At 42.9% G+C, this 24,632-nt stretch overlaps 1 protein-coding gene across 1 annotated transcript in view; it reads left to right on the forward strand.

The window, feature by feature from the left end:
- Window positions 1–24,632, forward strand: part of GOLGA2 (golgin A2) — a 290,650-nt gene that overhangs the window by 231,757 nt on the left and 34,261 nt on the right. Inside the window, exon 25 of the mRNA XM_053695478.1 lies at window positions 17,252–17,358. Coding sequence (XP_053551453.1) covers window positions 17,252–17,358 — 107 coding nt within the window. The remainder of the gene's footprint in view (window positions 1–17,251; window positions 17,359–24,632) is intronic.

A 24,632-nucleotide genomic window follows, 5' to 3' on the forward strand; every position in this document is an offset into this window, starting at 1 on the left:
ATATTTTTTAAAAAAAAATTTCAATAGACTTTTTTCCCTGCCGGCTGTTAGGCTCACGGGGGCAGAAAATGCTTCAATTTATTGCGTCATTCTTGGCGCAAAATTTTGTCATTTCCGGCACCATAGTAGACGCCGGAAGTTTGTTCGTGGTTGCGTAATTTTTTGACGTATATGTGTTACAGACGTTTTTTTGCGCAAAAAAATGTGGGCGTTGTTTTCGGCGCCAGAGGATGTGGCGTCATACTTGGCGCCAAAAAATATGGGCGTTGTACTTGGCGCCAATAATGTGGGCGTCATTCTTGGCGCCAAAAAATATGGGCGTCATACTTGTCTCCACTTTTTTCACATTATTTAAGTCTCACTTTTTCATTGCTTCTGGTTGCTAGAGGCTTGTTTATTTTGCATTTTTTCCCATTCCTGAAACTGTCATTTAAGGAATTTGATAATTTTGCTTTATATGTTGTTTCTCCAACATAGGTGTGTCCGGTCCACGGCGTCATCCTTACTTGTGGGATATTCTCCTCCCCAACAGGAAATGGCAAAGAGCCCAGCAAAGCTGGTCACATGATCCCTCCTAGGCTCCGCCTACCCCAGTCATTCTCTTTGCCGTTGTACAGGCAACATCTCCACGGAGATGGCTTAGAGTTTTTTAGTGTTTAACTGTAGTTTTTATTATTCAATCAAGAGTTTGTTATTTTGAAATAGTGCTGGTATGTACTATTTACTCAGAAACAGAAAAGAGATGAAGATTTCTGTTTGTATGAGGAAAATGATTTTAGCAACCGTAACTAAAATCCATGGCTGTTCCACACAGGACTGTTGAGAGCTACTAACTTCAGTTGGGGGAACAGTATGCAGTCTCTTGCTGCTTGAGGTATGACACATTCTAACAAGACGATGTAATGCTGGAAGCTGTCATTTTCCCTATGGGATCCGGTAAGCCATGTTTATTACGATCATAAATAAGGGCTTCACAAGGGCTTATTAAGACTGTAGACTTTTCTGGGCTAAATCGATTCATTATTAACACATATTTAGCCTTGAGGAATCATTTTATCTGGGTATTTTGATATAAGAATATCGGCAGGCACTGTATTAGACACCTTATTACTTAGGGACTTTCCCAAAGCATAAGCAGAGCCTCATTTTCGCGCCGGTGTGGCGCACTTGTTTTTGAGAGGCATGGCATGCAGTCGCATGTGTGAGGAGCTCTGATACTTAGAAAAGACTTTCTGAAGGCGTCATTTGGTATCGTATTCCCCTTTGGGCTTGGTTGGGTCTCAGCAAAGCAGATACCAGGGACTGTAAAGGGGTTAAAGTTTAAAACGGCTCCGGTTCCGTTATTTTAAGGGTTAAAGCTTCCAAATTTGGTGTGCAATACTTTTAAGGCTTTAAGACACTGTGGTGAAAATTTGGTGAATTTTGTACAATTCCTTCATGTTTTTTCGCAATTGCAGTAATAAAGTGTGTTCAGTTTAAAATTTAAAGTGACAGTAACGGTTTTATTTTAAAACGTTTTTGTACTTTGTTATCAAGTTTATGCCTGTTTAACATGTCTGAACTACCAGATAGACTGTGTTCTGAATGTGGGGAAGCCAGAATTCCTATTCATTTAAATAAATGTGATTTATGTGATAATGACAATGATGCCCAAGATGATTCCTCAAGTGAGGGGAGTAAGCATGGTACTGCATCATTCCCTCCTTCGTCTACACGAGTCTTGCCCACTCAGGAGGCCCCTAGTACATCTAGCGCGCCAATACTCCTTACTATGCAACAATTAACGGCTGTAATGGATAATTCTGTCAAAAACATTTTAGCCCAAATGAACACTTGTCAGCGTAAGCGCGGCTGCTCTGTTTTAGATACTGAAGAGCATGGCAACGCTGATACTAATATCTCTGAAGGGCCCCTAACCCAGTCTGATGGGGCCAGGGAGGTTTTGTCTGAGGGAGAAATTACTGATTCAGGGAACATTTCTCAACAGGCTGAACCTGATGTGATTGCATTTAAATTTAAGTTGGAACATCTCCGCATTCTGCTTAAGGAGGTATTATCCACTCTGGATGATTGTGACAAGTTGGTCATCCCAGAGAAGCTATGTAAAATGGACAAGTTCCTAGAGGTGCCGGGGCTCCCAGAAGCTTTTCCTATACCCAAGCGGGTGGCGGACATTGTTAATAAAGAATGGGAAAGGCCCGGTATTCCTTTCGTCCCTCCCCCCATATTTAAAAAATTGTTTCCTTTGGTCGACCCCAGAAAGGACTTATGGCAGACAGTCCCCAAGGTCGAGGGAGCGGTTTCCACTTTAAACAAACGCACCACTATACCCATAGAGGATAGTTGTGCTTTCAAAGATCCTATGGATAAAAAATTAGAAGGTTTGCTTAAAAAGATGTTTGTTCAGCAGGGTTACCTTCTACAACCAATTGCATGCATTGTCCCTGTCGCTACAGCCGCATGTTTCTGGTTCGATGAGCTGATAAAGGCGGTCGATAGTGATTCTCCTCCTTATGAGGAGATTATGGACAGAATCAATGCTCTCAAATTGGCTAATTCTTTCACCCTAGACGCCACTTTGCAATTGGCTAGGTTAGCGGCTAAGAATTCTGGGTTTGCTATTGTGGCGCGCAGAGCGCTTTGGTTGAAATCTTGGTCGGCTGATGCGTCTTCCAAGAACAAGCTACTTAACATTCCTTTCAAGGGGAAAACGCTGTTTGGCCCTGACTTGAAAGAGATTATCTCTGATATCACTGGGGGTAAGGGCCACGCCCTTCCTCAGGATCGGCCTTTCAAGGCAAAAAATAAACCTAATTTTCGTCCCTTTCGTAGAAACGGACCAGCCCGAGGTGCTACGTCCTCTAAGCAAGAGGGTAATACTTCTCAAGCCAAGCCAGCTTGGAGACCAATGCAAGGCTGGAACAAGGGAAAGCAGGCCAAGAAACCTGCCACTGCTACCAAGACTGCATGAAATGTTGGCCCCCGATCCGGGACCGGATCTGGTGGGGGGCAGACTCTCTCTCTTCGCTCAGGCTTGGGCAAGAGATGTTCTGGATCCTTGGGCGCTAGAAATAGTCTCCCAAGGTTATCTTCTGGAATTCAAGGGACTTCCCCCAAGGGGGAGGTTCCACAGGTCTCAGTTGTCTTCAGACCATATAAAAAGACAGGCATTCTTACATTGTGTAGAAGACCTGTTAAAAATGGGAGTGATTCATCCTGTTCCATTAAGAGAACAAGGGATGGGGTTCTACTCCAATCTGTTCATAGTTCCCAAAAAAGAGGGAACGTTCAGACCAATCTTAGATCTCAAGATCTTAAACAAGTTTCTCAAGGTTCCATCGTTCAAGATGGAAACCATTCGAACTATTCTTCCTTCCATCCAGGAAGGTCAATTCATGACCACGGTGGATTTAAAGGATGCGTATCTACATATTCCTATCCACAAGGAACATCATCGGTTCCTAAGGTTCGCATTCCTGGACAAGCATTACCAGTTCGTGGCGCTTCCTTTCGGATTAGCCACTGCTCCAAGGATTTTCACAAAGGTACTAGGGTCCCTTCTAGCTGTGCTAAGACCAAGGGGCATTGCTGTGGTACCTTACTTGGACGACATTCTGATTCAAGCGTCGTCCCTTCCTCAAGCAAAGGCTCACACGGACATCGTCCTGGCCTTTCTCAGATCTCACGGATGGAAAGTGAACGTGGAAAAGAGTTCTCTATCTCCGTCAACAAGGGTTCCCTTCTTGGGAACAATAATAGACTCCTTAGAAATGAGGATATTTCTGACAGAGGCCAGAAAAACAAAGCTTCTAGACTCTTGTCGGATACTTCATTCCGTTCCTCTTCCTTCCATAGCTCAGTGCATGGAAGTGATCGGGTTGATGGTAGCGGCTATGGACATAGTTCCTTTTGCGCGCATTCATCTAAGACCATTACAACTGTGCATGCTCAGTCAGTGGAATGGGGATTATACAGACTTGTCTCCGAAGATACAAGTAAATCAGAGGACCAGAGACTCACTCCGTTGGTGGCTGTCCCTGGACAACCTGTCACGAGGGATGACATTCCGCAGACCAGAGTGGGTCATTGTCACGACCGACGCCAGTCTGATGGGCTGGGGCGCGGTCTGGGGATCCCTGAAAGCTCAGGGTCTTTGGTCTCGGGAAGAATCTCTTCTACCGATAAATATTCTGGAACTGAGAGCGATATTCAATGCTCTCAAGGCTTGGCCTCAGCTAGCGAGGGCCAAGTTCATACGGTTTCAATCAGACAACATGACAACTGTTGCGTACATCAACCATCAGGGGGGAACAAGGAGTTCCCTAGCGATGGAAGAAGTGACCAAAATCATTCTATGGGCGGAGTCTCACTCCTGCCACCTGTCCGCTATCCACATCCCAGGAGTGGAAAATTGGGAAGCGGATTTTCTGAGTCGTCAGACATTGCATCCGGGGGAGTGGGAACTCCATCCGGAAATCTTTGCCCAAGTCACTCAGCTGTGGGGCATTCCAGACATGGATCTGATGGCCTCTCGTCAGAACTTCAAAGTTCCTTGCTACGGGTCCAGATCCAGGGATCCCAAGGCGGCTCTAGTGGATGCACTAGTAGCACCTTGGACCTTCAAACTAGCTTATGTGTTCCCGCCGTTCCCTCTCATCCCCAGGCTGGTAGCCAGGATCAATCAGGAGAGGGCGTCGGTGATCTTGATAGCTCCTGCGTGGCCACGCAGGACTTGGTATGCAGATCTGGTGAATATGTCATCGGCTCCACCTTGGAAGCTACCTTTGAGACGAGACCTTCTTGTTCAGGGTCCGTTCGAACATCCGAACCTGGTTTCACTCCAGCTGACTGCTTGGAGATTGAACGCTTGATCTTATCGAAGCGAGGGTTCTCAGATTCTGTTATCGATACTCTTGTTCAGGCCAGAAAGCCTGTAACTAGAAAGATTTACCACAAAATTTGGAAAAAATATATCTGTTGGTGTGAATCTAAAGGATTCCCTTGGGACAAGGTTAAGATTCCTAAGATTCTATCCTTCCTTCAAGAAGGATTAGAAAAAGGATTATCTGCAAGTTCCCTGAAGGGACAGATTTCTGCCTTGTCTGTGTTACTTCACAAAAAGCTGGCAGCTGTGCCAGATGTTCAAGCCTTTGTTCAGGCTCTGGTTAGAATTAAGCCTGTTTACAAACCTTTGACTCCTCCTTGGAGTCTCAATTTAGTTCTTTCAGTTCTTCAGGGGGTTCCGTTTGAACCCTTACATTCCGTTGATATTAAGTTATTATCTTGGAAAGTTTTGTTTTTAGTTGCAATCTCTTCTGCTAGAAGAGTTTCAGAATTATCTGCTCTGCAGTGTTCTCCTCCTTATCTGGTGTTCCATGCAGATAAGGTGGTTTTACGTACTAAACCTGGTTTTCTTCCAAAAGTTGTTTCTAACAAAAACATTAACCAGCAGATTATCGTACCTTCTCTGTGTCCGAAACCAGTTTCAAAGAAGGAACGTTTGTTGCACAATTTGGATGTTGTTCGCGCTCTAAAATTCTATTTAGATGCTACAAAGGATTTTAGACAAACATCTTCCTTGTTTGTTGTTTATTCTGGTAAAAGGAGAGGTCAAAAAGCAACTTCTACCTCTCTCTCTTTTTGGATTAAAAGCATCATCAGATTGGCTTACGAGACTGCCGGACGGCAGCCTCCCGAAAGAATCACAGCTCATTCCACTAGGGCTGTGGCTTCCACATGGGCCTTCAAGAACGAGGCTTCTGTTGATCAGATATGTAGGGCAGCGACTTGGTCTTCACTGCACACTTTTACCAAATTTTACAAGTTTGATACTTTTGCTTCTTCTGAGGCTATTTTTGGGAGAAAGGTTTTGCAAGCCGTGGTGCCTTCCATTTAGGTGACCTGATTTGCTCCCTCCCTTCATCCGTGTCCTAAAGCTTTGGTATTGGTTCCCACAAGTAAGGATGACGCCGTGGACCGGACACACCTATGTTGGAGAAAACAGAATTTATGTTTACCTGATAAATTACTTTCTCCAACGGTGTGTCCGGTCCACGGCCCGCCCTGGTTTTTTTAATCAGGTCTGATAATTTATTTTCTTTAACTACAGTCACCACGGTACCATATGGTTTCTCCTATGCAAATATTCCTCCTTAACGTCGGTCGAATGACTGGGGTAGGCGGAGCCTAGGAGGGATCATGTGACCAGCTTTGCTGGGCTCTTTGCCATTTCCTGTTGGGGAGGAGAATATCCCACAAGTAAGGATGACGCCGTGGACCGGACACACCGTTGGAGAAAGTAATTTATCAGGTAAACATAAATTCTGTTTTTTTCTATTACATATTGCAAGATGTCACAACCTGACCCTGGATCAGAATCTACTTCTGGAAAGACGCTGCCTGATGCTGGTTCTACCAAAGCTAAGTGCATTTGTTGTAAACTTTTGGTAACTGTTCCTCCAGCTGTAGTTTGTGTTGGTTGATAAATGATAAACTTTCTAACGCAGATAATGTCTCCATTAGTAATAATCCTTTATCTGTTGTTTTTCCTTCAACATCTAATGTTCAGGATGTCCCTGTTAATGTAAAAGAATTTGTTTCTAATTCTATTAGGAAGGCTCTGTCTGTTATTCCTCCTTCCAGTAAAGGTAAAAGGTCTTCTAAAACTTCTCATATTTCAGATGAATTTTTAACTGACCGCCATCATTCTGACTTATCGGTTTCTGATGAGGATCTATCTGGTTCAGAAGATTCTGCCTCAGATATTGACACTGATAAATCTTCATATTTACTTAATATGGAGTTTATTCATTCTTTACTTAAAGAAGTGTTGATTGCATTAGATATGGAGGAGTCGAGTCCTCTTGATACTAAATCTATTAAGCGTTTAAATTCGTTTTTTAAGCCTCATGTAGTTATTCCAGACGTTTTTCCAGTTCCTGATGCTATTTCAGAAGTAATTTCTAGGGAATGGAATAGTCTGGGTACTTCATTTACTCCTCCAAGGTTTAAGAAATTGTACCCTGTGCCATCTGATAGATTAGAATTTTGGGACAAAATCCCTAAAGTTGATGGAGCTATCTCTACTCTAGCTAAACGTACTACTATTCCTACGGCGGATAGTACTTCCTTTAAGGATCCTTTAGATAGGAGAGCTTATTTATTTCAGGTAATCTTCTTAGACCTGCTATTTCTTTGGCTGATGTTGCAGCAGCTTCCACTTTCTGGTTGGAGGCTTTAGCGCAACAAGTGTCAGATCATAATGCTTATAGCATTGTTAAACTTCTTCAACATGATAATAACTTTGTTTGTGATGCCATTTTTTATATCATTAGAATTGATGTCAGATATATGTCTTTAGCTATTTTATCTAGAAGAGCTTTATGGCTTATATCTTGGAATGCAGATATGACTTCTAAGTCAACATTGCTTTCTCTTTCTTTCCAAGGTAATAAATTATTTGGTTCACAGTTGGATTCTATAATTTCAACTGTTACTGGGGGGAAAGGAACTTTTTTGCCTCAGGACAAAAAATCTAAAGGCAAATATAGGGCTGCTAATCGTTTTCGTTCCTTTCGTCAGAATAAGGAACAGAAGCCTGACCCTTCCTCTAAAGGAACGGTTTCCATTTGGAAACCTTCTCCAGTCTGGAATAAATCCAGCACAGCTGTTAGGGGGCAGGTTACGATTTTTCATAGATATTTGGGTCAATTCGATTCACAGTCTTTAGATTCAGAAAAAATTTTCACAAGGGTACAGAATAGGTTTCAAGGTAAGGCCGCCTGTGAGAAGATTTTTTTCTCTCACGCATTCCAATAAACCCAGTGAAGGCTCAGGCGTTTCTGAAATGTGTTTCAGACCTAGAGTTGGCTGGGGTAATTGTGCCAGTTCCAGTTCTGGAACGGGGTCTGGGGTTTTACTCAAATCTATTCATTGTACCAAAGAAGGAGAATTCCTTCAGACCAGTTCTGGATCTAAAAATATTGAATCGTTATGTAAGGATACCAACATTCAAAATGGTGACTATAAGGACTATTCTGCCTTTTGTTCAGCAAGGGCATTATATGTCTACAATAGACTTACAGGATGCATATCTTCATATTCCAATTCATCCAGATCACTATCAGTTCCTGAGATTCTCTTTTCTAGACAAGCATTACCAGTTTGTTGCCCTTCCGTTTGGCCTAGCAACAGCTCCAAGGATCTTTTCAAAGGTTCTTGGTGCCCTTCTCTCTGTAATAAGGGAACAGGGTATTGCGGTATTTCCTTATTTGGACGATATCTTGGTACTTGCTCAGTCTTTACATTCTGCAGAATCTCATACGAATCAACTTGTGTTGTTTCTTCAAAGACATGGTTGGAGGATCAATTTACCAAAGAGTTCCTTGATTCCTCAGACAAAGGTAACCTTTTTGGGTTTTCAAATATATTCAGTGTCCATGACTTTGTCTCTAACAGAAAAGAGACGTCTGAAGTTGGTTTCAACTTGTCGAAACCTTCAGTCTCAATCATTCCCTTCGGTAGCTTTGTGCATGGAAATTCTAGGTCTCATGACTGCTGCATCGGACGCGATCCCTTTTGCTCGTTTTCACATGAGACCTCTCCAGCTTTGTATGCTGAACCAGTGGTGCAGGGATTATACAAAGATATCACAATTAATATCCTTAAATTCCAATGTTCGATCTTCTCTGACTTGGTGGTTGAATCACCATTGTCTAATTCAAGGGGCCTCTTTTGTTCGTCCAACCTGGACTGTGATCTCAACAGATGCGAGTCTTTCAGGTTGGGGAGCTGTATGGGGATCTCTGACAGTGCAGGGGGTTTGGGAATTTCAGGAGGTGAAATTACCAATCAACATTTTGGAACTCCGTGTGATTTTCAGAGCTCTTCAGTTCTGGCCTCTTCTGAAGAGAGAATTGTTTATTTGTTTTCAGACAGACAATGTCACAACCGTGGTGTATGTCAATCATCAAGGTGGGACTCAGTCCTCAGGCTATGAAAGAAGTATCTCAGATACTTGTATGAGCGGAATCCAGCTCCTGTCTAATCTCTGCGGTTCACATCCCAGGTATAGACAATTGGGAAGCGGATTATCTCAGTCGCCAGACGTTACATCCGGGCGAATGGTCTCTTCACCCAGAGGTATTTCTTCAGATTGTTCAAATCTGAGGACTTCCAGAAATAGATCTGATGGCCTCTCATCTAAACAAGAAACTTCTCAGGTATCTGTCCAGATCCAGGGATCCTCAGGCGGAAGCAGTGGGCGCGTTGTCGCTTCCTTGGAATTATTAACCTGCTTATATCTTTCCGCCTCTAGTTCTTCTTCCAAAAGTGATTTCAAAAATTCTAATGGAACGTTCGTTTGTATTGCTGGTGGCTCCAGCATGGCCTCACAGCTTTTGGTATGCGGATCTCGTTCGGATGGCAAGTTGCCAACCTTGGACACTTCCGTTAAGGCCAGACCTTCTATCTCAAGGCCCATTTTTCCATCAGGATCTCAAATCATTAAATTTGAAGGTATGGAGATTGAACGCTTGATTCTTAGTCATAGAGGTTTCTCTGACTCAGTGATTAATACTATGTTACAGGCTCGTAAATCTGTGTCTAGAAAGATTTATTACCGAGTCTGGAAGACTTACATTTCTTGGTGTTCTTCTCATAAATTTTCTTGGCATTCTTTTAGAATTCCTAGAATTTTACAGTTTCTTCAGGATGGTTTGGATAAGGGTTTGTCTGCAAGCTCTTTGAAAGGTCAAATCTCTGCTCTTTCTGTTCTTTTTCACAGAAAGATTGCTAATCATCCTGATATTCATTGTTTTGTACAGGCTTTGGTTCGTATCAAGCCTGTCATTAAGTCAATCTCTCCTCCTTGGAGTCTTAATTTGGTTCTGAGGGCTTTACAGGCTCCTCCGTTTGAACCTATGCATTCTCTGGATATTAAATTACTTTCTTGGAAAGTGTTGGTCCTTTTAGCCATCTCTTCTGCTAGAAGAGTTTCTGAGTTATCTGCTCTTTCTTGTGAATCTCCTTTTCTGATTTTTCATCAGGATAAGGCGGTATTGCGGACTTCATTTAAATTTTTACCTAAGGTTGTGAATTCTGACAACATTAGTAGAGAAATTGTTGTCCCTTCATTGTGCCCTAATCCTAAGAATTCTATGGAGAAATCTTTACATTCTTTGGATGTAGTAAGAGCTTTGAAATATTATGTTTAAGCTACTAAAGGTTTTAGAAAGACTTCTAGTCTATTTGTTATCTTTTCTGGTTCCAGGAAAGGTCAGAAGGCTTCTTCCATTTCCTTGGCATCTTCGTTAAAGTCTTTGCTTATGTAGAGTCGGGTAAGTCCCCGCCTCAGAGGATTACGGCTCATTCTACTAGGTCAGTTTCTACTTCCTTGGCTTTTAGGAATGAAGCTTCTGTTGATCAAATTTGCAAAGCAGCAACTTGGTCTTCTTTGCATACTTTTACTAAATTCTACCATTTTGATGTTTTTTCTTCTTCTGAAGCAGTTTTTGGTAGAAAAGTACTTCAGGCAGCTGTTTCAGTTTGATTCTTCTGCTCATAATTTCAGTTTTTTTCATTATAAGATTAAAACTTTTTGATTTGGGTTGTGGATTATTTTTTCAGCGGAATTGGCGGTCTTTATTTTATCCCTCCCTCTCTAATGACTCTTGCGTGGAAGTTCCACATCTTGGGTATCTGCTATCCCATACGTCACTAGCTCATGGACTCTTGCTAATTACATGAAAGAAAACCTGATAAATTCATTTCTTTCATATTAGCATGAGTCCATGAGGCCCACCCTTTTTGTGGTGGTTATGATTTTTCTTCTGTTATGTGTGATCAGTCCACGGGTCATCATTACTTCTGGGATATAACTCCTCCCCAACAGGAAATGCAAGAGGATTCACCCAGCAGAGCTGCATATAGCTCCTCCCCTCTACGTCACTCCCAGTCATTCTCTTGCACCCAAAGACTAGATAGGACGTGTGAGAGGACTATGGTGATTATACTTAGTTTTTATAACTTCAATCAAAAGTTTGTTATTTTACAATAGCACCGGAGCGTGTTATTGCCTCTCTGGCAGAGTTTGAAGAAGAATCTACCAGAGTTTTTACTATGATTTTAACCGGAGTAGTTAAGATCATATTGCTGTTTCTCGGCCATCTGAGGGAGGTAAAAGCTTCAGATCAGGGGACAGCGGGCAGATGAATCTGCATTGAGGTATGTAGCAGTTTTTATTTTCTGAATGGAATTGATGAGAAAATCCTGCCATACCGTTATAATGACATGTATGTATACTCTACACTTCAGTATTCTGGGGATGGTATTTCACCGGAATTACTCTGTTAAAAGTACATTAAACCTTTTAATAGGTATTTATTATGTTAAACGTTTTTGCTGGAATGTAGAATCGTTTGCATTTTCTGAGGTACTGAGTGAATAAATATTTGGGCATTATTTTTCCACTTGGCAGTTGCTTGTTTTAATTGTGACAGTTTCGTTTCTCTCTCACTGCTGTGTGTGAGGGGGAGGGGCCGTTTTTGGCGCTCTTTGCTACGCATCAAAAATTTCCAGTCAGTTACTCTTGTATTTCCTGCATGATCCGGTTCATCTCTAACAGAACTCAGGGGTCTTCAAACTTCTTTGGAGGGAGGTAGATTCTCTCAGCAGAGCTGTGAGACTTATATATTGACTGTGATTAAAAACGTTGCTCTGTAATTTTTATGTTTCAAATTTAATTATTGTTACTTTACTAATGGGAACAAACCTTTGCTAAAAGTTGTGTTGTTTTTAAGGATTGATGCTATAACTGTCTTTCAGTTCATTATTTCAACTGTCATTTAATCGTTTAGTGCTTCTTTGAGGCACAGTACGTTTTTGTTAAATAAGATTGTAACCAAGTTGCAAGTTTATTGCTAGTGTGTTAAACATGTCTGATTCAGAGGAAGATATCTGTGTCATTTGTTCCAATGCCAAGGTGGAGCCCAATAGAAATTTATGTACTAACTGTATTGATGCTACTTTAAATAAAAGCCAATCTGTACAAATTGAACAAATTTCACCAAACAGCGAGGGGAGAGTTATGCCGACTAACTCGCCTCACGTGTCAGTACCTGCATCTCCCGCCCGGGAGGTGCGTGATATTATGGCGCCTAGTACATCTGGGCGGCCATTACAGATAACATTACAAGATATGGCTACTGTTATGACTGAAGTTTTGGCTAAATTACCAGAACTAAGAGGCAAGCGTGATCACTCTGGGGTGAGAACAGAGTGCGCTGATAATACTAGGGCCATGTCTGATACTGCGTCACAGCTTGCAGAGCATGAGGACGGAGAGCTTCATTCTGTGGGTGATGGTTCTGATCCAAACAGATTGGATTCAGATATTTCAAATTTTAAATTTAAATTGGAGAACCTCCGTGTATTACTAGGGGAGGTTTTAGCGGCTCTTAATGATTGTAACACTGTTGCAATACCAGAGAAATTGTGTAGGTTGGATAAATACTTTGCGGTACCGGCGAGTACTGACGTTTTTCCTATACCTAAGAGACTAACTGAAATTGTTACTAAGGAGTGGGATAGACCCGGTGTGCCGTTCTCACCCCCTCCAATATTTAGAAAGATGTTTCCAATAGACGCCACCACACGGGACTTATGGCAAACGGTCCCTAAGGTGGAGGGAGCAGTTTCTACTTTAGCTAAGCGTACCACTATCCCGGTGGAGGATAGCTGTGCTTTTTCAGATCCAATGGATAAAAAATTAGAGGGTTACCTTAAGAAAATGTTTGTTCAACAAGGTTTTATATTGCAACCCCTTGCATGCATCGCGCCGATTACGGCTGCGGCAGCATTTTGGATTGAGTCTCTGGAAGAGAACCTTAGTTCAGCTACGCTGGACGACATTACGGACAGGCTTAGAGTCCTTAAACTAGCTAATTCATTCATTTCGGAGGCCGTAGTACATTTAACCAAACTTACGGCTAAGAACTCAGGATTCGCCATTCAGGCACGTAGGGCGCTGTGGCTAAAATCCTGGTCAGCTGATGTAACTTCTAAGTCCAAATTACTTAATATACCTTTCAAGGGGCAAACTTTATTTGGGCCCGGTTTGAAAGAAATTATCGCTGACATTACAGGAGGTAAGGGCCACGCCCTGCCTCAAGACAAAGCCAAAGCTAAGGCTAGACAGTCTAATTTTCGTCCCTTTCGGAATTTCAAAGCAGGAGCAGCATCAACTTCCACTGCACCAAAACAGGAAGGAGCTGTTGCTCGTTACAGACAAGGCTGGAAACCTAACCAGTCCTGGAACAAGGGCAAGCAGGCCAGGAAACCTGCTGCTGCCCCAAAGACAGCATGAACCGAGGGCCCCCGATCCGGGACCGGATCTAATGGGGGGCAGACTCTCTCTCTTCGCCCAGGCTTGGGCAAGAGATGTTCAGGATCCCTGGGCGCTAGAGATCATATCTCAGGGATACCTTCTAGACTTCAAATTCTCTCCCCCAAGAGGGAGATTTCATCTGTCAAGGTTGTCAACAAACCAGATAAAGAAAGAAGCGTTTCTACGCTGTGTACAAGATCTGTTATTAATGGGAGTGATCCATCCGGTTCCGCGGTCGGAACAAGGACAAGGGTTTTACTCAAACCTGTTTGTGGTTCCCAAAAAAGAGGGAACTTTCAGGCCAATCTTGGATTTAAAGATCCTAAACAAATTCCTAAGAGTTCCATCGTTCAAAATGGAAACTATTCGGACAATCTTACCCATGATCCAAAAGGGTCAGTACATGACCACAGTGGATTTAAAGGATGCTTACCTTCACATACCGATTCACAAAGATCATTACCGGTATCTAAGGTTTGCCTTCTTAGACAGGCATTACCAGTTTGTAGCTCTTCCATTCGGATTGGCTACGGCTCCAAGAATCTTCACAAAGGTTCTGGGTGCCCTTCTGGCGGTACTAAGACCGCGAGGAATTTCGGTAGCTCCGTACCTAGACGACATTCTGATACAAGCTTCAAGCTTTCAAACTGCCAAGTCTCATACAGAGTTAGTTCTGGCATTTCTAAGGTCGCATGGATGGAAAGTGAACGAAAAGAAGAGTTCTCTTTTTCCTCTCACAAGAGTTCCATTCTTGGGGACTCTTATAGATTCTGTAGAAATGAAGATTTATCTGACAGAAGACAGATTAACAAAGCTTCTAAATGCATGCCGTGTCCTTCATTCCATTCAACTCCCGTCAGTAGCTCAATGCATGGAGGTGATCGGCTTAATGGTAGCAGCAATGGACATAGTACCCTTTGCACGTCTACATCTCAGACCGCTGCAATTGTGCATGCTGAGTCAGTGGAATGGGGATTACTCAGACTTGTCCCCTACTCTGAATCTGGATCAAGAGACCAGAAACTCTCTTCTATGGTGGCTTTCTCGGCCACATCTGTCCAGGGGGATGCCATTCAGCAGGCCGGACTGGACAATTGTAACAACAGACGCCAGCCTACTAGGTTGGGGCGCTGTCTGGAATTCTCTGAAGGCTCAGGGACAATGGAATCAGGAGGAAAGTCTCCTGCCAATAAACATTCTGGAATTAAGAGCAGTTCTCCATGCCCTTCTGGCTTGGCCCCAGTTAAAAACTCGGGGGTTCATCAGGTTTCAGTCGGACAACATCACGACTGTAGCTTACATCAACCATCAAGGAGGGACAAGAAGCTCCCTAGCAATGATGGAAGTATCAAAGATAATTCGCTGGGCAGAGTCTCACTCTTGCCACCTGTCAGCAATCCACATCCCGGGAGTGGAGAACTGGGAGGCGGATTTCTTGAGTCGCCAGACTTTTCATCCGGGGGAGTGGGAACTTCATCCGGAGGTCTTTGCCCAAATACTTCGACGTTGGGGCAAACCAGAGATAGATCTCATGGCGTCTCGCCAGAACGCCAAACTTCCTCGCTACGGGTCCAGATCCAGGGATCCGGGAGCGGTTCTGATAGATGCTTTGACAGCACCTTGGAACTTCGGGATGGCTTATGTGTTTCCACCCTTCCCGCTGCTTCCTCGATTGATTGCCAAAATCAAACAGGAGAGAGCATCAGTGATTCTAATAGCGCCTGCATGGCCACGCAGGACTTGGTATGCAGATCTAGTGGACATGTCATCCTGTCCGCCTTGGTCTCTACCTCTAAGACAGGACCTTCTGATACAGGGTCCATTCAAACATCAAAATCTAACTTCTCTGAAGCTGACTGCTTGGAAATTGAACGCTTGATTTTATCAAAACGTGGTTTTTCTGAGTCGGTTATTGATACCCTGATACAGGCTAGGAAGCCTGTTACCAGAAGGATTTACCATAAGATATGGCGTAAATACCTATACTGGTGCGAATCCAAAGGTTACTCCTGGAGTAAGGTTAGGATTCCTAGGATATTGTCCTTTCTACAAGAAGGTTTAGAAAAGGGTTTATCGGCTAGCTCATTAAAGGGACAGATCTCAGCTCTGTCCATCTTGTTACACAGGCGTCTGTCAGAAAATCCAGACGTCCAGGCCTTTTGTCAGGCTTTAGCTAGGATCAAGCCTGTGTTTAAAACTGTTGCTCCGCCATGGAGTTTAAACTTAGTTCTTAACGTTTTACAGGGTGTTCCGTTTGAACCCCTTCATTCCATTGATATAAAATTGTTATCTTGGAAAGTTCTGTTTTTAATGGCTATTTCCTCGGCTCGAAGAGTCTCTGAGTTATCAGCCTTACATTGTGATTCTCCTTATCTGATTTTTCACTCAGACAAGGTAGTTCTGCGTACTAAACCTGGGTTCTTACCTAAGGTAGTCACTAACAGGAATATCAATCAAGAGATTGTTGTTCCATCCTTGTGTCCAAATCCTTCTTCAAAGAAGGAACGTCTTCTACACAATCTGGATGTAGTTCGTGCCCTCAAGTTCTACTTGCAGGCAACTAAGGATTTTCGACAAACGTCTTCCCTGTTTGTCGTGTACTCTGGTCAGAGGAGAGGTCATAAGGCTTCGGCTACCTCTCTCTCCTTCTGGCTTCGTAGCATAATTCGTTTAGCCTATGAGACTGCTGGACAGCAGCCTCCTGAAAGAATTACAGCTCATTCTACTAGAGCTGTGGCTTCCACTTGGGCCTTTAAGAATGAGGCCTCTGTTGAACAGATTTGCAAGGCTGCAACTTGGTCTTCGCTTCATACTTTTTCCAAATTTTACAAATTTGACACTTTTGCTTCTTCGGAGGCTATTTTTGGGAGAAAGGTTCTTCAGGCAGTGGTTCCTTCTGTATAATGAGCCTGCCTATCCCTCCCGTCATCCGTGTACTTTTGCTTTGGTATTGGTATCCCAGAAGTAATGATGACCCGTGGACTGATCACACATAACAGAAGAAAACATAATTTATGCTTACCTGATAAATTCCTTTCTTCTGTTGTGTGATCAGTCCACGGCCCGCCCTGTTTTTAAGGCAGGTAAATATCTTTTAAATTATACTCCAGTCACCACTTCACCCTTGGTTTCTCCTTTCTCGTTGATTCTTGGTCGAATGACTGGGAGTGACGTAGAGGGGAGGAGCTATATGCAGCTCTGCTGGGTGAATCCTCTTGCATTTCCTGTTGGGGAGGAGTTATATCCCAGAAGTAATGATGACCCGTGGACTGATCACACAACAGAAGAAAGGAATTTATCAGGTAAGCATAAATTATGTTTTTTGTATAAAGCACAATTATTCCAATTCCTTATTTGATGCTTTCGCTCCTTTCTTATCACCCCACTTCTTGGCTATTCGTTAAACTGAATTGTGGGTGTGGTGAGGGGTGTATTTATAGGCATTTTGAGGTTTGGGAAACTTTGCCCCTCCTGGTAGGAATGTATATCCCCATACGTCACTAGCTCATGGACTCTTGCTAATATGAAAGAAATGAATTTATCAGGTAAGTTCTTACATAAATTATGTTTTATATATATATATATATATATATATATATATATATATATATATATATATATATATATATATATATATATATATATATATGTGTGTGTATGTGTATATATATATATATATATATATATATATAGTTTTAATGAATAAAAACTATATAATGAGTATGTTTCGCATTGACGAAATGCTGTAAAGTAGTGCTATCTGAATTATTTGCTATTAGTATGTAGCACTGCGCTTTTACTTTAGCAACACAAGCAATTTTAGCAGTTAGATTTGATGTGTAAGTCTAATGGTTTGTCATCCTGCAGGAGAGTACATAACGCTGTACCAGAGACAAAGGGCGATCCTGAAGCAGCGTCACACGGAGAAGGAGGAGTATATAAGCCGGCTAGCTCAGGACAAAGAGGAGATGAAGGTAAGTGATAATCACTGGAAGCTCCTGCGTCATTAGTATCCTCTAAACTGCTATTTCTTTCCAATGACATGGAGAGTCCATGAATCCATTCAATTACTAGTTGGAATTCAACTCCTGGTCAATAGGGGGAAGCAAAGAACACCCCAGCAGAGCTGTTAAGTATCATTCCCACTACCCATAACATTCTTTGCTTCGTACCTTGTAGGGGGTGTGTGAAGATAGTGTCTGAAGAAAATCAAGTATTTAATCCTTTAATGGGTACTTTTCCCTGCAAGCAAGGATGGTGGCAATGCTGTGTCCATGTCAATCTCTTTAGTTAGAGTAATGGTGGCTTTTAGCTGTTGGAGGTCGGTGAGGTAGTCCTTACTTTAACTCCAACAATGTATACTAACCCCACTATTGAAAACCAGGGTTGGTTACTCTGTTTTTCTTGTATCTTCAGGTCCCTGTCAGCGGTCGGGTGAGGCTAACAGACCTGGAGCTGCTGTGACTGCTCCACAGCAGAAGACCCTGGAGGGTAAGTCCTTTTATATTTATTTCAACAAGAAGTATCAGTGGAAGGACTGGGATATCAGGAAACTAGTGGGACCTGCTATCCTCAGGAGGGGTATGTATTTTATTATATTTCTATATATATCCAAGTTTGGGATATAATGCGGTGGAGCAGATTCATGGGTTAAGACAAGTGACGTCCATTTATGCCGCTTCCCTAGCCTGACATGGGTCAAATAGTGTAAAGACACAGGCTTTATGGAGTGTGGTATTTCTTTCCCCACACTCATATCCCTACCCGGTTTTATTTCTTAAGGGGTTTGGGTTCACTTTTATTAAAATTATTTATTGGGAAGATATAGCCTCTTTTCTATTTATGAGCTCCCTATTTTCTGACGGATTTATGTAACTGTTGTTTCCTTCTCAGGCTGCATTATTAGAGCAACAGGATCGTTGGTACAGTCTTTTTGGCGTGCCTTTTTAGTTTATAGCGTTTTTATCTTCGGCTTAGGTTCTGGCAATGTTAGGACATGGGGTCCATCTGGAACTAGCAAAGGCAATAATGGTTTTGTTGAGACAGGTTGCAATTGTAGGCTAAGGTCTGTTTTTTTCTGAGGATATGCAGCGTCAGCCTTGGTGTCAAGAGTGGCTGTTATTTCCCCCCGCATATCTGGGAAGTGGTCAGAGCGGTACGTTTTTATTTTGTAAGTCTGAACTGTGGTTGCCGTTTGGACTGTTTGACTGTAGCTACATGGGGTTTATTCATGAATAGGTGCCCCCTTATCTACATGGCCACAGCGTGATGCACTTTTTGAAGTGCTTTATCCGAACGGCCCTAGGAGACTAACAGGCTTTTAGTCTAATCCTTATTGGAGGTTTCATTGGCATGCTTTTCCTCTGCATCTTATATGCAGATGGCGCGTACCTCCCTGTTGGTTCTCTGTGCTGTTTAGATTCTAGGGGAGAGAGCATTGGTCATTTGGTAGCCCCTGTATATTAGTCTTGGAGTTGTCTTAGTTTTCCCGGGTTTCCTCCTTCCTCGGCTGATAGTCGGTACCACACAGGAGCAGGTTTCGGGCTTGCTGTTGTAGCTTAGTGGTTAGCTCAGCTACTTCTCATGTAAGAGGTTGTGAGTTTGCATCCTTCTATGGGTTCAGGCACCTCATATTGCATGTCATTCTGGCAACTTTTATGAATCTACTCGTTCCAGCTTAGCTTTGCAGATTCTGTTTTGCGGGTCTGGTAAGAATGTCTTCCTTTCCCTGTAGAGTTGCTCCTAAAGTGTAGTCCCTTCTACTTCAGGATCTTTTGCTTACATCCTTTCCTAGACTCTCTGAAGCTGTCTGTTCGGAGAGTGATCGCCTAGTCTTGTCTAGACGAGCTTTCAGAGGAAGTGATTTCTAGTATGATCAGGCTCGTAGCTGGTTTCTTGTAGATAACCCTTGGATATGGCGTACATTTTTTTTTTCCGGTGTGAAGATAACAATTTTTCTTGGAATTTGGTGAGGGTTCCTCACATTCTGTCTCTTCTTCAGGAGAACCTGGAGAGGGACTTATCCATCAGTTCTCTGAAAGGCCAATTTTCTGCTTCTTTTTTATTCTTTTGTATAGACGTCTGGCCGATTTCCCAGATATTCAATCTTTTGTTCAGGCCTTAGTCAGAATCAAGCATGTGTTCAAGTCTGTTGCTCTTCTTTGGAGCATTAATTCTGTTCTTAGAGTTCTGCATCCACTTAATTGATATTTATTTTTTGTCTTGGAAGGTTTTGTTTCGAGGGGGCTCACAGGTTTTGACTCTGCAATGTGTCCTTCCTTTCCCTTATTTCTTTTGCGGATACGGTGTTCCTTCGTGCCGAAATGGAATTTATCCTAAGGTAGTGTCGACCACTATATCAATTAGGGAATTGACGTTCCTTGGTTCTGTCTTATCCTTCTCTTTAAGATCTTCTGGGGCATAACCGGGAGGTTGTGTGTGCTCTCAAGTTCTATCTTCAGATTACTAGAGATTTTCGAAAATTTTCTGTCCCTTTTTCTTCCTAATTGGAAAGAGTCCACAGCTGCATTCATTACTTTTGGGAAATAAGAACCTGGCCACCAGAAGGAGGCAAAGACACCCCAGCCAAAGGCTTAAATACTACTCCCACTACCCTCATCTCCCAGTCATTGTTTGCCTTTCGTCCCAGGAGGTTGACAGAGAAGTGTCAGAATTTGTTTTGTCTCTTATGGAGGGTACTACTCTTTGCAAATGGGACAGGAGTTTTAAGTAGCCCTATACGCTTCTTAACTTGAGGGCCTGGGTGAACGTTAGAGTCCAGAGATGCAGAGGGAGCTTCCCTTTGCGATACCATCCCGACTCATATTAACAGCTCCTACAGCAATCGGCGTTGATGAGTTTCGCAGACTGCTTCTTCTCTCAAGTCCATGTCAAGAGCGATGCTACTAACATGTCACACTTGAATTGCCGTGTTCCTGTTCCACGGTATAGATTCTGGTAAAATCGTTTCATTTTTTATTACATAATGGTAACACAAAAGACAGGGTCACAGTGTGGCGCCTTTTATCTTTACAGAATCAAGGGTTAATGTATCAGGGGAATTATTGAACGGGGGGGGGATTGATAATCTTATATGTTTATTTGATTTTATGCTGCTTTATGTGTGAGATGTTAGGCTCATAGGCTGTTATGGAACATATTGGTTTCACTTTCACTTTGAGAGCCATGCAGCTTACAAGCTTGGCGCGCTTTCGCTCATAGCAGGGACAGTCCTGCATTGCATGTGATTCATTCCCTCTTTCGTGACCGGACTATCAGAGAGGAGTCATAAATCTCTGTACTGTCTGGGTCATAGAAGGTGGTGAGTGCCCCAGCCATTGGGGTATAAGGGTGCCGTTTTTTTGAATAAAATAAGATGTTTCTCTTGTTAAGTGTGTTCAGTCCACGGGTCATCCATTACTTATGGGATATATTCTCCTCCCCAACAGGAAGTTGCAAGAGGATCGCCCAAGCAGAGCTGCTATATAGCTCCTCCCCTCACATGTCATACCCAGTCATTCTCTTGCAACCCTCAACAAAGAAGGAGGTCACGGGAGGAGTTGGAGTTTTTACTTAATTATTCTTCAATCAAAAGTTTGTTATTTTAAATGGCACCGGAGTGTGCTGTTTTTCTATCTCAGGCAGTATTTGGAAGAAGAAACTGCCTGCGTTTTCTATGATCTTAGCAGGCGTAACTAAGATCCACTGGCTGTTCTCGACATTCTGAGGAGTGGGGTAACTTCAGAACATGGGAATAGCATGCGGGGTCCACCGCAAATGAGGTATGTGCAGTACAATATTTTCTGGGAATGGAATTGACTAAGAAAATACTGCTGTTACCCGTATGATGTAAGTACAGCCTTAAATGCAGTAGTAGTGACTGGTATCAGGCTGATAAATGTATGCACAGTAGAGTTATTTTCTAGGGACTAGAATTTGACTGTGAAAATACTATTAATACTGAAATAATGCTTAAGCCTTATCTGCAGTGGTAGCGACTGGTTGCAGGCTTAGTAATAACTTTGCATGACATTTAAAGAAGTTTATTTTCAAAACGTTTACTGGCATGTTATTCGTTTTGTGAGGTACTTTGGTGATAAATCCTTTGGGCATGAATTTTTTTCCACATGGCTAACGTATATTTCTGCATAGAAACAGTTATATCAGGTCTCCCACTGTTGTAAATGAGCGGGAGGGGCCTCTTTTTAGCGCCTTGTTGCGCAGTTAAAATTTAGCACAGTCTTCCTGCTTCTTCCTCCTTGATCCAGGACGTCTCTAGAGAGCTCAGGGGTCTTCAAAATTCGTTTTTTGAGGGAGGTAATCAGTCACAGCAGACCTGTGACAGTGTGTTAGACTGTGATAAAAACGTTTAATATTGATTTGATATCCGTTTTTTTTTGGGTACTGAGGGGTTAATCATCCGGTTGCTAATGGGTGCAATCCTCTGCTAATTAATACATTTAAAGAATTGTTGACTATAACTGAATTATTTTTTAGTTACTCAACTGTGTTTTTTAAAAGCGCTGCAGCGTTTTTTATATTGCTTGCAAACTTATTGAAAGTATTTTCCAAGCTTGCTAGCTTCATTGCTAGTCTGTTTAAACATGTCTGATACAGAGGAATCTGCTTGTTCATTATGTTTAAAAGCCGTTGTGGAGCCCAATAGAAATATGTGTACCAATTGTATTGATGTTACTTTGAAAAATCAATCTGTACCGCTTAAAAAATTATCACCAGACAACGAGGGGGCAGTTATGCCGTCTAACTCTCCTCACGTGTCAGTACCTTCGTCTCCCGCTCGGGAGGTGCGTGAGATTGAGGCGCCAAGTACATCAAGGCCCTTACAAATCACTTTACATGATATGGCTAATGTTATGAAAGAAGTATTATACAATATGCCAGAGTTAAGAGGCAAGCGCGACAGTTCTGGGTTAAGGACAGAGCGCGCCGATGACACGAGAGTCACAATTTGCAGAACATGAGGACGGAGAGCTTCATTCTGTGGGTGACGGTTCTGATTCGGGGAGACCGGATTCAGAAATTTCAAATTTTAAATTTAAGCTTGAGAACCTCCGCGTGTTGCTAGGGGAGGTGTTAGCGGCTCTGAATGATTGTGACACGGTGGCAATCCCAGAGAAATTATGTAAGCTGGATAAATACTACGCGGTGCCGGTGTGTACTGACGTTTTTCCTATACCAAAGAGGCTTACAGAGATTATTAGTAAGGAGTGGGATAGACCCGGTGTGCCTTTTTCCCCTCCTCCGATATTTAGAAAAATGTTCCCTATAGACGCCACCACACAAGACTTATGGCAGTCAGTCCCTAAGGTGGAGTGAGCAGTTTCTACTTTAGCCAAGCGTACCACTATCCCGGTGGAGGATAGCTGTGCTTTCTCAGATCCAATGGATAAAAAATTAGAGGGTTATCTTAAGAAAATGTTTATTCAACAAGGTTTTATATTACAGCCTCTTGCATGCATTGCGCCTGTCACTGCTGCAGCGGCATTCTGGTTTGAGTCTCTGGAAGAGGCGATTCGCACAGCACCATTGGATGAGTCTCTGAGCAAGATTAGAACCCTTAAGCTGGCTAATGCGTTTGTTTCGGATGCCGTAGTGCATTTAACCAAACTTACGGCTAAAAATTCCGGATTCGCCATACAGGCGCGCAGAGCGCTTTATAATGTGGGGAGTGGTATACACAAATGCACACCACACCCTTTAGGGTGCGCCTCCCAGTTGCCAAAAAATCAGATAGGTAAATAGTCTAGAACCTAGACATAAAACAATACACACAGTAAAACAGGATAAAACAACAGAACAGTGAACTATACAGTAGGTATAGGTATGTTAATGTCCATTCATCAATCAAGTCCCACTATCTGGCGGCAGCACTCTGTCAAAGGATGGTCGTCCTGATGGTTAGATACTGCAAATAGAAGAACACAGAGGCGCCACCATGGCCCAGTACCACCAAAACAAAGAAATACATATATAGAAGGCACTATATATACTCACAAACGTCAAGCACCCAGGTAGTGCTAGTGGGGCAGGCTGAAACTTCACAGTAGTTCAGCTCACTGATATACCTCCAAATAGATCCAGTCGGTGTTCCTTGAGAGCCTAAGATCCTATGCCTAGAAAAGAGAGAGGCAAACCAACATGGCCTAGTATTGTTTGAGCCCAGGGAGAATATAGCCCTAATGGGTATACTCACAGGAAACAAAGCACCTCCAGGTGCAATATCAGCAAGCTGGAACCATAAGTCGCCCAGTAGACAAACCACGGCAAGTGATCCTCCGCTTCCAGTAGTATAACGGTGGATAGGAGAGGGGTGTATGAAACCCCACAACAGGTTATTATCCACCGTTATACTACTGGAAGCGGAGGATCACTTGCCGTGGTTTGTCTACTGGGCGACTTATGGTTCCAGCTTGCTGATATTGCACCTGGAGGTGCTTTGTTTCCTGTGAGTATACCCATTAGGGCTATATTCTCCCTGGGCTCAAACAATACTAGGCCATGTTGGTTTGCCTCTCTCTTTTCTAGGCATAGGATCTTAGGCTCTCAAGGAACACCGACTGGATCTATTTGGAGGTATATCAGTGAGCTGAACTACTGTGAAGTTTCAGCCTGCCCCACTAGCACTACCTGGGTGCTTGACGTTTGTGAGTATATATAGTGCCTTCTATATATGTATTTCTTTGTTTTGGTGGTACTGGGCCATGGTGGCGCCTCTGTGTTCTTCTATGCGCAGAGCGCTTTGGCTTAAGTCCTGGTCAGCAGATGTAACTTCTAAGTCTAAATTACTAAACATTCCTTTCAAAGGGCAGACCTTATTCGGGCCCGGCTTGAAGGAAATTATTGCTGACATTACTGGAGGTAAGGGCCACACCCTTTCTCAGGACAGGGCCAAATCGAAGGCCAAACAGTCTAATTTTCGTGCCTTTCGTAATTTCAAGGCAGGAGCAGCATCAACTTCCTCCGCTCCAAAACAGGAAGGAACTACTGCTCGTTACAGACAGGGTTGGAAAGGCAACCAGTCATGGAACAAGGGCAAGCAGGCCAGAAAGCCTACTTCCGCCCCTAAGACAGCATGAAGTCAGGGCCCCCTTTCCGGAGACGGATCTAGTGGGGGGCAGACTCTCTCTCTTCGCCCAGGCTTGGGCAAGAGATGTACAGGATCCCTGGACGTTGGAGATTATATCTCAGGGATACCTTCTGGATTTCAAAACTTCTCCTCCACAAGGGA

Source organism: Bombina bombina, chromosome 12, assembly GCF_027579735.1.
Source record: "Bombina bombina isolate aBomBom1 chromosome 12, aBomBom1.pri, whole genome shotgun sequence".
NCBI classification, from domain to species: Eukaryota; Metazoa; Chordata; class Amphibia; order Anura; family Bombinatoridae; genus Bombina; species Bombina bombina.